This window comes from Prunus mume, linkage group LG5 (assembly GCF_029339155.1).
Source record: "Prunus mume cultivar Tortuosa linkage group LG5, ASM2933915v1, whole genome shotgun sequence".
NCBI classification, from domain to species: domain Eukaryota; kingdom Viridiplantae; phylum Streptophyta; class Magnoliopsida; order Rosales; family Rosaceae; genus Prunus; species Prunus mume.
The window spans coordinates 22,209,414-22,224,053 of NC_142702.1; the positions used below are offsets into that span (position 1 = coordinate 22,209,414).

General features: G+C 36.6%; 2 protein-coding genes across 2 annotated transcripts; one reads left to right on the forward strand and one right to left on the reverse strand.

Annotated features, from left to right (window-relative positions):
- The first annotated feature begins 5,833 nt into the window (after positions 1-5,833).
- LOC103332284 (BTB/POZ domain-containing protein POB1) lies at positions 5,834-9,639 on the forward strand. The gene is made up of 6 exons (XM_089051997.1): positions 5,834-6,367; positions 7,203-7,328; positions 7,733-7,852; positions 7,989-8,054; positions 8,182-8,461; positions 8,570-9,639. The coding sequence occupies exons 1-6, from the start codon at positions 6,100-6,102 to the stop codon at positions 9,381-9,383; spliced, it is 1,674 nt and encodes a 557-aa protein (XP_088908123.1). The 5' UTR covers positions 5,834-6,099; the 3' UTR covers positions 9,384-9,639.
- A 700-nt stretch (positions 9,640-10,339) lies between these two features.
- Positions 10,340-12,991, reverse strand: LOC103332283 (CURVATURE THYLAKOID 1A-like protein). Its single transcript, XM_008235006.3, has 5 exons — positions 12,731-12,991; positions 11,351-11,448; positions 11,077-11,184; positions 10,837-10,908; positions 10,340-10,625 (listed from the first exon to the last, which is right to left on the reverse strand). The coding sequence occupies exons 1-5, from the start codon at positions 12,873-12,875 to the stop codon at positions 10,560-10,562; spliced, it is 489 nt and encodes a 162-aa protein (XP_008233228.2). The 5' UTR covers positions 12,876-12,991; the 3' UTR covers positions 10,340-10,559.
- Positions 12,992-14,640: the final 1,649 nt, after the last annotated feature.

Consider the following 14,640-nt stretch of genomic DNA (forward strand, 5'->3'; position numbering starts at 1 on the left):
CCAATTGAAACCCACATAACATATGATCTAAAACCTTAGCATTCAGGAGCAAGAAGCATAGGAAGCAACATGAGTTTAGGAGAATAGCAGACGTTGAAAGGTGTTTATATAGGCAACGGCCGGCTTAGGACCATTAATGCCATTAATTTTCTAAGATATTGCAATATTGAAGAAAGAATCTCATAATGGAATTTTCTTGTTGAAACAAGAGAAGGAATATTACGTGAGGAGAGAGAAATTGATCATCTTTTATCGCAACTTTCCCCAGAAAACAACTCATGGCGGACCCTACTCTCTCAACAGACCTCCCCTACCGTAAGGCTAGTTTGACAATGTGTCCCTATCATCATACCTTGGTTTTACATTTCTTCATGAAGTCAATAATATGTGAATTTCATGTATTTTACTCATCTTTTATTTTAAGCTTAAATTTTACTCAAATATTTAAAGAGAAGTAGTATAATCCTCGAAACACTCTCAAATGACAAAAAGGTCGTGCATGACCTTTGATTTAATTGAAGTCGTTGCGAGAAATTCTTGTATGCAGTTGTCGTATATAACATGATAATTAATTGTGTGTGGGTCATTGCGAGGATGAGTGAAATCAAAATACAAAAGTCCCTTTAATGTGTGAGCGTGACTAGACAATCCAAGTAGTCTGACAGACGGACTCAACAATTTCTCCCAAAATTGCTAGAGCAAATATTTTTGACAGAAAATTATGAAGGTAAAAATTTAACTTGTCAATAATAATTTTTTTTTTTCTATTTTAAATCATAAAATAAAATAATAGAAAGAGATTTTTTTTAAATTTCACTAGCTTTCTAGCACATAGAGTAAAAATCTACGCATGGATCAAACGGTGAGCATCATGACCCCACCCCACCAACCGTCACTCTTGGATGGAGAATCTAACAAAAACGTACAGATGCCATGCTTTTATAACACCTCCACATTTTCATTGTTTTCTGCAACGTTAATTTAATAAATTTGGTACAATCAAGAAAGAAACTTAAACATATAATTTCTAGACCAATCCCAAATTTATGATTCCATTAATTCTTTTTTCTTCTTTATTAATCCATAACATTCACATTATTAATTAATTAATAATAAATAAATAAAAACAAGTCCTGCATCCAGACACATCTCAAACCAGAAACCAAAATCTAGCCGTTGCAGCGCCAGTGTGCCTCTTACCTATTTCTAAGAGTCGGCTTTCTCTTCAATATCTAATAGTTATTGTTGCCTTTATCAAAAAAGGGAGATGAAGAAAGATGCCCTTGTCTGCCATTACCAGTCTCTGTTTCCCAAATCAACCCCATGCATGATGCATTCAACTTTTGTCAGAAAATTAAAGAGAAAATCTAACCCTCAGATTTCCTTCACATCCCCCATTAATGTCCTTATTTATTTCTCAATCCTATCTTGTGGTCCTTTCTCACCTACTAGGGTTTTTACCCACTACTTCTATCTCTATTTAAAGGCCCTTCAGACCCGCCATTTCTCCTCACAACTAGAGCAACCATTTGGGCAGATTGGCATCTTTTACCGCTTTCTCTTTTTATTTTTTCTTCTTTTTAGTTTGTCTTTTTGGTAGCATTTCTTGTACTGTTTGAGTGTTAGTTGGGAGCTTCCTTTGGTCCAAAACCAGGAGGGAGAGATGGTTTACGCTGCTGCTGGTTCATGGATACCTCTGGGGTGCGCACGTTATGAAACTGAAGTGCGCAGCTTAAGGGTTTGCATGACCTAGGAGATGTGATTGCCTTCTCCTCTCCTTACTTGGATTGAAGGGAGCTCCATATTGGCCTCTCTCTCTCCCTTTTCTATGTCTCTGTCTCTCTCTCTGCTTTATTTCAGTTTCCCTGTTAATGTTTTAGAACTATATATGCACTTTGAATTTGATATCTAAACCTATATGGTGTTCTTTGTTAAGCTTTGGTGATTTGCAGGATCGATCAGAAAATTCATGTTGGTGAATCTGAATAACTTCAAAACCATGGACATGCAGATCCAAGGGACCAAAAGCCATGTTAATTTCTCTATTGTTTGTCATCTTACAAAAATCAGATGTTTCCACATTTCCACTAATTTGTTTTAGGCGTTTTTCCAATGTGTGTAACTTTGTACTTTAAAATACGTTAACAAGATCCATCGATCTACGGTTCTGGATCTGTTCTCAAATGACTTGAGAGAAACTAATCGAAGGAAGAGACTTTGTATAAAGCCATTTCTGTATTAAAAGTTCATACATACGCAATGCCAAATTAAATGTTATTTGTGTTCTTACTTTTCCAATAAGTCTTTTATGTTAAAATTAGTTATATATTTCTAATTCCGATTATTGAATTACATCCATGTTACATATTAAGCACTTATTACAGAGCTCGATTCTTGCATGTATGTATGTTACATATCAAGGGCTTGGTTGACACTTCCACCTTGCAGAGCTCGATTCTCGCAGAACATAAAAAGTCCGATTTCGATTCTCGCAGAAAATAAAAAGTCGGATTTCGCTCCTGGAGCCGTGTTTTGAATACATGCATAGCAAACATACAGACACATGGTTTGACTGGGTCAATTGCGTATCTCGATAAAGAATATTAATATTTTGATAATTTAACCGCGGGAATAGTTGATATATTTTAATCAGGTTTTTAGTAGCATGCATGTGGATGCTGGCCGTCCATCTCTATCTAATTTTGTGCCCTTTTGTGAACTTTGAGGTGGTCGGTCAATGCACCGGTTTTTTATTTTTATAATAAAAGACCAAATTTTTATTGAAACAGCAATTCTTAACTGTATGCTCTTTTGTGCAATCAGATAGATAAACTTCAAAGGGACGCGTCCTCAGCTCAGTCGATATCTAGCAGCGCTCGCACAATTTGATCGGCTTTTATTTAGGGGGTTGATTTGATGTACTATTTCAACGACACGAGTCCAAGGCCCAAAAAGCCACATGTGCCCATTCATTTATGAAATTTGAGGACTAAATCAAAATGTGCATGTGTAGGATAGTGTACGTCAAAGAGGAAATAAGGCAAATTCCGGTCATTAGATTACATCACGGTAAGCGGAGCTTGTGGGGAGTCTGTGTTTAAAGTTCATACCACAGCCGTCCTACCAATCAAATTGTACTAACGTCATTATCCAACTTATTCGATGGATTATAGAATGGCATTGTGAACGTCATTATATATAGCTTTCATTGAGTAATTTCTTAAATAAGTTTATTTAATAGACACTTTTGTAGGGTTTACTCCGCATTGTATTTCACTAATTCAAACTGTCTATTTTGTAGATATTCATTCAAAGATCATCTCTATAACAAAAAAAATTACTTTAATCTGATATCATTTGACAACTCAATTACATTATTGAAATTTAAATATTTTCTTAAAATACCGTGTTCAATGATTTTGTTGATCTCAATTAGATACCTTAATGATTTTCGATTTACAAGATTTTTTGCAAGAATGATCTCTGAATGAAAATGTGAAAAATAAATAGTTTGGATCGTTAAAATAAGTTTCATAAGGGACCCTAATGGATGTCCCTCAAATAAAATTATTTGAGCAATCCCCAACTTCCGGGAAGTTGGTTTTTCTAGTATAGTGAATAGAAATCCCCAAGTTCTCAAAGGCAGATTGTCCAAATAATGGAAGTTTGAAGAGTTCTTCAACTGGAAGTTTCAAGCTTAATTATATGTCTTTCGCATTTATAGCTCGATCCTCCTTGAAGTCTATGGACTGTTAATTAACTTCTTCAAGTCTATGAACTCAAAAAAGAGTGCAAGACCATCCCAACTTCTTTTTTGGGATCTGAAGACTATCCGAACTTAAAACGGAATTCCCTGGACGGTGCCGGCACGGCAGGACTTGGTGATTGGGAATAAGGTAGGATGTTTATGGTCTTACCGACCAATATTTTTGGTTGGCACCTAACCTGACTATATATTCTACTCCTTACCCTACCCAATACATAGTTTGTACACATCTTGGTTGGACATAATACCATTACCAAACAAAAGAATATAACTGTTTGGTAGCACTACTTTCTTGGATTAAATTATCCAGGACTTGGCCAATGATCTGAGCCCGGACTCAGTAGACCAAACCGATTGCTGGCCGGCGGCCAATAAACAATTTTAATTAATTCCGCCGTTAAGGATTTGGCAATGGCATGCAAATTGATCATATTTTTATCGTTTAAACCGTGTAGAACGATTGACTTTAGACTTTACCAAGAACTCGGAATTGTGTACGACGGCTTAATTGGACCCTTCAAGCCTTCCACACGACATTAATTTATGAGACCAATTCCATGCCACTGATGGAGGGGCTTTCTCGTGGCCACCCCGCCCATCACAACCGACCATTAGCATGCACTAATTTTAATTCTAACGAAACACCCCATTTTGGAGAATGGGAGATTTGGGTTTTTTTTTTCTTTCCATATTTTGTTTTGAACACAAAATAAAAATAAACCCTAAAAAATAAGTACACAGTGATCTTCAATCGTATATTGTATATACGTGCCATATAATACAATTGAATGAAATTCTTGCAATGATGGAAAGAAAACACCATCATTGGAAGAGTTTCTTAAAACAAATAATATTTTTTTATTCCTTATGCGTTAGTAAATGTGGGGAACTCATGACTCAAGAATTGGAATCATTTCAATATTCATATATTAGTAAACACAGAAGAAGCAAAAATTGGAATCATTGCAATACACATTCCTGATAAGTGAAAACATGCCACCACTAATTTAATGTAATTCTTGCAATGGTGGAAAGAAAACACCATCATGTTCTAAATTATTCTTTATTTAGCATAATCATTTTTCTTATCATTTTATTCTAGTTGTTTACCATATTTCTAGAATTTTTTTATTTTGAATATTTGCAACTTACAAGGCAATGTACGGTGTAGACATTCTAGATTAAAAAAGAAGCTTATCAAGGTAATTTACAACTTACATCTAGAAGAAAACCCATAACTGTTCCTTTCTCCATCTAGAAAAAGCTCTGGTTTAGTATTTTACAGCAGGTAATAAAAGGCAAATTGCAGCTCTTCCTTCAAGTCACTTGCTTAGATAAATTTTGGGTTAATTATAATTTAGTACACTATAGTTATACCCTTAAGACATGTTTGTCTTTATCTTCTCAATTTTTACAATAACATACCCCAATCTTTTAAATTTATTACAATGTAATTCCTTCGTATCATATCTCTTCATTAATTGCCTACATGGCACCCTGAATAACCCATAAATTTTCTTAATATAGTAACCACAGTTCATTAGCAAAAAGCAAATTATAATTTCTTCTGTTTTTTCCCATTGGTCAGTGTCTTATCCTATCCAGACAAAAGAAGATAACCCCATAAATATACTTCTCTGTTTTCAATTTTCTTTCTTCTAGAATACCCTCAATATTAAAGAATTAATTACCGGAAATCCCAAACAAGATATGTACCAAAACCTAATGCAATATCATATGCCAATAATACTATAATCACCAATGTTTTTCCCAAAATTTGAAATAGAAATTGATCCAACAAATTATATGAAATATGTTGGGAATAAATAAACTTATGAAAATACAAAATAAATAAATAATGAAAACTTTGATTTTTTGTTTTTAATGAGTGTAAAAAGTGTAAATATTAGACATGATGTGGCCACCTTAATTGACCTGTCACGCCCTCTAATTAGATGTGTTTTCCTTGCAAACAATAAACTTAAAACTAATAATCCAAGTCAGATACAGAAACTAAACCAAACCAAACCAAACCAAACCCCAACCCAAATGACAGAAATTTCAGTCAAGAGTAACAAACAAAACCAAACGAGCACATAACAAAATGGGTTGAGAGAGAGGGGAGGGGTCATCTGCCGCTTCAGAGTTTATATTATCACGACTTTATGACCCTCTCCCTCATCTCCTCCTCATTTCTCATTTGATTCAAATTCATCTCTCTCTCTCTCTCTCTCTCTCTCTCTCTCTCTCTCCACCCAAATCCCATCCCACCACCTCTCCCCATACTCTGCCACTTCACCCTCTTCTTCTCTTCTGGGGTTTTAGGTTTTTGAATGATGAAGGAATTGAATACGGATCTATTCGATCCGAGAAGTACGCTCATGGACCCCGACTTCTCCCGGGACGCGACGCCGTCGGCCGATGCTGATGCCGACGACTTCGCCTTCGCCTTCAACGACAGTAACTTCTCCGACCGACTGCTTCGGATCGAGATCATGGGTGACACACCCGAGTCCAGACCCGATTCCGAGGCCTGTACTAGTATCGCTGATTGGGCCCGCCACCGGAAGCGGAGAAGAGAGGACATCAAGAAGGAAAACAGTACGTCTTCTTCTTTTCGTGCTTTTTAATTGTGTGGGTTGTGTGGTTATCGATGATATTCGAGAAAGTATGAACATTTTGGGGTTTTAGGGTTTCGTGTTGGGCGTTACTTTACAGCTGTTTTGTGCCTGAGAAATGGAAGAATTGAAATTTGGTACTTGTTGAGGGCGACCATAGGATTCATTTTTGGATATATTGATTATGGCCGAATAATTGTGCGCTTAAACTAATGGGAGAGCTTTATAGGACGTTTTTCACTTTCTTCACATCAATTTCAGATGCAACCAAATGGAAAACTTTTGATTGAGCTTATTATTTGAGGAGTAGTGCACATCTATGTCCGTTTCTTTACTCTCTTTGTTTGTTTGGGTGCTGAGAAAATTGTGGAAATGTAAGGTACGGGCAATTTAATTTCATATAAATTTTGATTCTACTTCCTATGTTTTCTGCCTCATATTACTGCCCAAAGACTTACTGGGTTTGACCTTGAACTTATTGGAAAACAAAGTAACTAGAAAGTATGGGATTTTAATTTTCACTTTTTAATTCATTTGTTCAACTCTTTTTTGGCCTGCATTTATTCAACTTGGTGTTTCCCTGTATTATTGGGTAAAAGACACGGAAGCTTCTATTACACTGAATTATGGACAAGACGAAGGCATAATTGCCGTTTCTCAGTTGGTTGATTTTCCCTTTGGTTATTTCAGTTTGGGATTTCTGTTATCTGGGTACTGTTCAGTCACATGCTTGCCTCTTCATTTCATGCATTTTGATTATGCTATGATGATTTTTTTTTTTGGGTAATGCTGGTTAATGTTTTAGAATTTGTTTTCAGTTCCGGATCTCGCTGAATGCCCAGAGGAGCAAATATTGAATGACAATCAACCTGATATGGATGATTGTGAGGGTTGTGAAAATCAAGATGAGGAAGCAGTTGCAATGGTTGAAGAATCGCCTTCAGGTATTTGAATGCATCTTTAATCAATTGTGTGATTTTGAAAAGCACATAAACAAACAACCTTACTTGAATGGGATATGTCCTATATGCTTGGACCTCTATGTTCTGAGTTCTAAAAAGACAAATTAAAATTAAAATTATAAAAAGCTGCTTCAATAGCATTGTGTTCTGCTTAGGTGTTTCATCGTCTATTGTGTGTCTAAGATTTCTTAGTGAGGGTCCAAAAGTTTATGACAATAATATTACCTGAGTGAAACACTAATACTTTAGTCTTAGTTCAGTATGTTATTGTACCTCTCTGTGAGCAAAGTTTACAGTCTTAGGAAGAGCTCTGCAGTTTAATTTCCTAATTTCCTAGGGTGTTATCATGTTGTATGTTTTCTAAGCCAGAACCCGTATTCTTGTAGGGGATGAAGCTGCAAACAGCAATGATTCAGACTGGGGAATGGATTGTTCTACAGTTGTAAGAGTTAAAACGTTGCACATTAGCTCTCCAATTTTGGCAGCCAAGAGTCCGTTTTTCTATAGGTAATGTCCTCTGGTGTTATTCATGTTCCTCTGGCTTTTTTGTTATCAAAGACATGCAAATGTATTGGATTCCTTTCCTTGTAGTTGCTTATCACTGGAAGGTTTTTCTCATTTACCCCTGTTGTATTATTATGCAGCTCTTTTCAAATGGGATGAGAGAGTCTGAACAACGACATGTAACCTTGCGGATCAATGCTTCTGGTGAGAACAAATTTCAGAAGCTTACTATTATCTTTTATGTTTAGTAAATTTTAGTGTTGTACGTCCATAGAAACTAGTTCCCAATGAAGTCACCTTACAATTGTTGTACTTGTTTTCCTGTGTGCAGAAGAAACTGCCCTCATGGAGCTCCTGAATTTTATGTACAGCAATACCTTAACCACCACCTCAGCTCCTGCTTTACTGGATGTGCTGATGGCTGCCGACAAATTTGAGGTTGCTTCATGCATGAGGTATTGCAGCCGGCTGTTGCGGAATATGCCCATGACACCTGAGTCTGCATTGCTTTATCTAGAGCTTCCTTCCAGTGTCCTGATGGCTGAAGCAGTCCAGGCGTTGACTGATGCAGCAAAGCAGTACCTTGCTGCCCGTTACAAGGACATAAGCAAGTAAGTTTCCTTGTTACTCACATGTGAACTTAATCTACCAAATTTTTGTTAAAGTAACATTGTTTGCATTTTTGGGAGGTATATTTCTGACCTTGATTTTTCAACCAGGTTTATAGAAGAGGTGATGGCCTTACCCCTAGCTGGAATAGAAGCAATTGTATCCAGTGATGAACTCCAGGTTGCATCTGAGGATGCCGTATATGACTTTGTATTGAAATGGTCTAGGACTCACTACCCAAAACTGGAGGAACGGCGAGAAATCTTGGGTAGTCGACTGGCACGCTACATTCGCTTTCCTTACATGACTTGTCGAAAGCTGAAAAAAGTTTTAACTTGTAATGATTTTGACCATGACGCCGCATCCAAGCTAGTGCTTGAGGCTCTTTTCTTCAAGGCTGAGGCCCCACACCGGCAGCGAATCCTGGCAGCAGAGGAGTCTGCTACCTTGAATCGTCGCTTCGTGGAGAGGGCATACAAGTATCGCCCTGTTAAGGTGGTGGAATTTGACCTTCCCAGGCAGCAGTGTGTGGTGTACCTGGACTTGAAGAGGGAGGAGTGCGCAAATTTGTTCCCATCCGGACGGGTGTATTCTCAGGCATTCCACTTGGGTGGGCAAGGGTTCTTCCTCTCTGCACATTGCAACATGGACCAGCAAAGTTCTTTCCATTGTTTTGGGCTGTTTTTGGGGATGCAGGAAAAAGGGTCAGTGAGTTTTGCAGTGGACTATGAATTTGCGGCAAGATCAAAGCCAACTGAGGAATTTATTAGCAAGTACAAAGGTAACTACACATTTACTGGGGGCAAGGCAGTTGGCTACCGGAACTTATTTGCCATACCATGGACTTCCTTCATGGCTGAGGATAGTCTTTACTTCATAAACGGCGTGCTCCATCTTAGAGCAGAGCTTACTATCAGACACTGACTTCTACATCATCCTGATTGTCGAAGCCGAAGTTTGATTTTCTTCTCCAGGGATGAGTACGCCTGACCATTGTCATTTTGTTTGTCTGTGTTTTCTTTTTACCATCCTTTTCCTCCTAACTTGGAGAAGGCATTGTAATAACTAGACACATTGTAGCGCTCTCCGTTGGAGGCTTAAACATTATTAGAACTGTTTATTTATTGTTCATGTGGACCATTATATGTAATGTATTATATCCACCCAAGTTCTTGCTCCACTGGTAACCTATCACTGTACTTATCAAAAACATTCCAAGCAGACTGGAAAAGTCTTAACAGCTCCTCACTTTTCATATGGGTACGCTTGTTTTGCTTGCTATTGCTCACGAAGGTGACCTACCAAGTTTCTCTCGATTAATTAAGGATGCTGCTTGTCTCCTTTCTTGCAAATTAGTGTTCACATGTGCAAAAATAGTTCATCAAAAACACCAAAAAGAAAAATTTTTGGGCATAAAAAAGGAACCACAATAATCAAAGTTGACAACAAATACTCTCTCTCTCTCTCTCTCTCTCTCTCTCTCATAATAGAGAGAATCAAGTGGGAAAACAATAGCGAGAAAGTTAAAATAGAGGAGTTGAAGCAAATACTTTTTAAAGACAAACAAACATCATCTAAGATGGGGACTACATGACTATTGAGAGATCGTTATAGCTAAAATTTGGTGTTTTTCTAATTATTATCTATAGAGCATCAGCTAATCTCCGCACTGTATGGAACAGAAATATAATTTTCAAAATTAAATAACACTTGACTAAAAATTTCTTTAAACTATGGGCTAGTTAAACTTAAAAAATTATCGGGAAAATAATAATTTCATCTCTCTCGAATGAGATGCTTGGACCCAACGTTGAGCTGTGTTAAATTATATTTGCTAAACGTCTTGTAATATAGATTTTCAATTCAAACACAACTCACAATTTTGAAGATGGAAGTGGACGAGCCAACAGACTCACTGACATAAAATTGTCAAATATTATTCCAAAGATGGAAGTATGGAAGTACAAGACTAACAATCAATCACAGAAAACCTATTCTAGATTACAGGATACAAACGCCTCTTACGGTAGAGATACAGAAACAAAATGAAACGATGGCGAAGATAATTATGCTTGACTTTCGCCGCACCGTCATTTCGATCTATTCAGTTCCAGCAATCTTCTTCTTCAATGCTTCAATGTCTGTAGCTAGTTCTTTTCTGCTTGACTGAGGGTAATAGCAATACAAATTGCAATTGTTAGAAGAATTATGGGGTCTACATGCCAATTCATGTGCTGTAGCCAATGCCAAATTGCTTTCAGGTGCTCAATTGCAGAAAGCACAGATGTTGTCACAGTTATTAAAATCATGAGCAACAAGGCATCATGCTTGTAGAAAACAAATATATACAACATTAAATTGAGAGCTTTAAACTTGCCTTGAAGAGTAGGTAACGGTAGACAAACCATCCGGTGTATCCTAGCCCTACCAACTCCAGGACCTTTGGAAGCTGAAAGTCAATTCAGAGTAGTTAATTAATTTCTAAACAGGAGATAATGCAACACACACACACACACACAAAGTTGTAAATTGAAATATAGATTCATCATTTCCATAATCAAAATAGATTCTAAATTGCAAAATCTAGAGGCAACTGGTTTCAAAAGAAATCTCTTACAAGTGGCACTGAATTGACGGCACTAATAACTATTGAAGACAACCACACCGCGACTATCGTGCCACCTCCATATAGAAGTACTGTGGACTTGTTTTCAACTGCATCCCACTGGTAAGCAGAACATAAAGGATATCATTTTCAAACAAACTAAGGGTTTCACTCGATCAAGACAAGTCATAAGCAGCAGAAACTTAGAAAAGGATTATAAAAAAGATTCAAAACAAAGGGTAACAACAAGCTTCTTGCAATTATACGGTGCCAGCTTATTTCTTACCTTCTCCTTCAAGTCTGTTAACAGTTCACCAGAGTCAATGGAAGTGGATGTCTCTTCTGAAGATGATGCTCTGATCTGGACAGAAAGCCTCCGAGATTCTTGAAAGAAAAACAATGCTTATTTAAGCTTAAAGTTTTGATTCAATTTTAAACAGCTTATATAAAGAGAAACAAGTTTTGGAAAAAATAAAATTATAAGAAATCAAATCTAAATATCAAATAAATAGTGAAAACAATTAAACAAGGAAAAAAGTATAGCAATTAGTCATGTTTATGTACAAACAGCCAAAATGCACAAAAGGGCAAAAACAAAAAGGGTATGGAAATTAGTCAGGCTTAGGTAGAATGAACTAAATTGAATTAATGAATGCGACCAATCAAGTTTGGGTTCTGCCATACCAAATAGAGAGAAAAAACTCCAAAATTATTTTAAACGTCATGTTCATTTGTGTGTCTTGGATTACATGTACAGAGTTGCAACAAATCTTGAGCAATATACGAGATTGGTCGATTGAAACTCCTACTCTGACTGTTGGTTTTTCACAGTATGGGGTACCCAAGGGCTAATACCCACACCTATTGCAGAAACTACCAAAGAAACAAGATATGCATCTACTTGGCTGCAGTGGTGGTATTCCCAGTTCACAATATGAACCCTATGGTTCCATTCTCCTATCATTGGCTGACCAATGTATGTGAAGTGGACTTGGAGCATAGAAAGCTATAACAATAATTTTTAGTTCATTTACTTGGAATGTACCAAATCAGCGACAAGCCTACACTTTTTAAAGTGCCAACACATTTAAATAGATGTTCAAAATCAAAAAGCTCCGACACTCCCAACTATTATATTCCCACCCTTAAAATCTATTGAGGGTGAGTTCAACATGAAACTAAGGATGGAATTCTGCAGGAGAATTATAAGGAAAGAAGGGACTATTACGACTAGTGAAAACATAATCAACTCAGATACATCCATTCCTTGTAACTTCAGCTTACCTTCATTTTCATTGTATTACAGAAATGCACCAGATCCCTCCTAATCATTGCCTCTCAAATAACATTCATGCCATCAGCACATAATAGCAGACATTATGTTCATCTCAATCAATACCCTACTTTCAAAAAACGAAGAGCAACAGCAAGGTTCAAAACCTGTGCTTTAAGAACCAGAGGCAAGATTTACAGCCCTTATATTCTATTTACCTTTCCCTTACATCTATTAGCTGGAGAAATAAAGGAAAGCACCAGAAAACAGAATCAAAATTCTTACTTTATAAATCCATAAAGAACTTAATTGAAGAAAGTTGAAGAAAACCCCACAAAAACCAGCTACATACAAATAATACAAAAACACAAAAGTCTTCAAAAATCAGAGTACCTGGAAAGGCTTTAAGAGGGAAGGAAGATGTGGTGGACGAGAGGCGAGGAGGGAGGTAAGGCAAGGCAGAGCAGCGAGTGGGTTTGGCGGGGAGACGCGGCATGAAGACGGCGGTGGTCGCCATGGACGAGGCTGTCGCTGCCATGATATTGAGAGTGTACTCTGAGAGAGAGAGTCGTATCCTCAGCTGCTTTGCCTCTTGCCGTCTGACTTTGTTGATTGCTTTGGTTACTTGCAAATGATTTGTTTCCTCGAAGTGTTGGGTGTTGGTTCGCTCATTATCTTCGGTGGGTTGTACTGCTTCCTCAGACTCATTTGAGAGTTGACACGTGGACTTTTAAACCTTTTTGATTGGATGATTATTTATCTGAAATCCACGTTTGGGGTCTCCCTTTCTCAAGCTCAAATACAAAAGTACTCTCTCTCTCTCTTTAATTTGCAATACTTGTTTTTTCTTTTTTCTACTTAGGAAATGAAGAGCAAAGATTCTAACTTTTGTTGCAAATGTAAAAGATGAATGATCCACTAATTAGTAATTAGGAGAAAAACGTTCCAAACGAAGTGTAGATTCTCTATATAACTAGGAGAAGAAGCGGAGCTAGAATTGTAAAGTTAGGGGGGGAGTCAAAGTAGAAAATACAAGTATATAAAAAATACCTAAGTATTCAATAATTACATGTTTAGAGCTATAATTTAGTCATGTATAATTTGTTTTATAGTGAACTATAACTTAAATTATAAATTGTTTATTACAAATTCTAATATAATAGAGGAGAGTTAAAATATATGAGCCGCTCCAGACCTAGGAGTGGCTCCGCCACTAATTGAGAGAGAAATAAAGAGTTATATATAAAGAGATAAAGAGAACGAATGTATGCATGCACAATACGTAATTTATGTTTTTGTTTTTGTTTTCTACAATTAGAGTAAGAAGTTCATAGCTCTTCCCTTTAAGGCTTAGAATAAGAAGTTCATAATGGGCATGTTGAAATGTTCCTTTTTGTTCTAACTATATGAATATTTTAGTGAGAGCTTATAGCCAACATGGTTAATAGCATTTGTTCATATACCTTACAATCTTGTTTCAGCTCTCTCTCTCTCTCTTCTAATAAATCGGAGATTCTGTCTTGGGTCTTTTCTTTTTTGAAAACAAAAAAACAAAAAAACTATACGACTATTTTAGGCCGTGATTATATGAGAGACAAAAATGAAACCAATTTCTTATTGAATATTGATCAACCCAATTGAACCAACCATGGGCTTCCCTGAGGGGGCTTCTATGAACCACAACCCAATTGAGTCGGTGACCCACCCGGCCCATAAATCCAATTGATCCGAGATTCTGTCTTGTGCTCATCTAAGCTGATCCATGCATGACTAAATATTTAATATTATATACTAATACGACGGTCATAACAACAACAGAAGCACCAATCTTAAATTATAATCAAACGGCCCAATAATGATTAATAACCTTATTAACCGAAATAATGAAAGAAAAAATTCCACTTCTGGCAGTGATCACTTTTCCTTCAAGACCTGGCATATACTAAACTATGCATTAGGTTTTTAGGTTTTTATTTTTTCGGGTTTTCAATATGATTTTTATAATTAGATTTGTTGATACTCCAAATTGGATCAATGATTGCCCAAATAACTCTAATCTATAAGGGATTTGTAGCTCAAGTGGTTAAAAATATTTCTTCATACACTCGAGGTCCTAGATTCGATTCCCCTTCTCTCAATATCGCTTGTATTTTTTTTTTTTTATAACTATAATTCAAAATCTTAAGAGAGACATCAATGCAACTTAAATAAAGATTTTCTAATGCTTGAGTAAGTCGAAAAATTAAACTTTAATACCGATAACTTGTAATTAACAAGTGGCTCTTAACCTTCCCTAACATATC

What these genes read in the sequence shown, in the direction of transcription:
- LOC103332284 (XM_089051997.1), top strand. Translation starts at nt 6,100, where the DNA reads ATGATGAAGGAATTGAATACGGATCTATTCGATCCGAGAAGTACGCTC. An exon ending in GGACATCAAGAAGGAAAACA is followed by an intron (nt 6,368 to 7,202) that starts GTACGTCTTCTT and finishes ATTTGTTTTCAG; the next exon opens with TTCCGGATCTCGCTGAATGC. An exon ending in GGTTGAAGAATCGCCTTCAG is followed by an intron (nt 7,329 to 7,732) that starts GTATTTGAATGC and finishes GTATTCTTGTAG; the next exon opens with GGGATGAAGCTGCAAACAGC.
- LOC103332283 (XM_008235006.3), bottom strand. Translation starts at nt 12,875, where the DNA reads ATGGCAGCGACAGCCTCGTCCATGGCGACCACCGCCGTCTTCATGCCG. An exon ending in CCCTCTTAAAGCCTTTCCAG is followed by an intron (nt 11,449 to 12,730) that starts GTACTCTGATTT and finishes TTTTCTTTCAAG; the next exon opens with AATCTCGGAGGCTTTCTGTC. An exon ending in CCGTCAATTCAGTGCCACTT is followed by an intron (nt 10,909 to 11,076) that starts GTAAGAGATTTC and finishes ATTGACTTTCAG; the next exon opens with CTTCCAAAGGTCCTGGAGTT.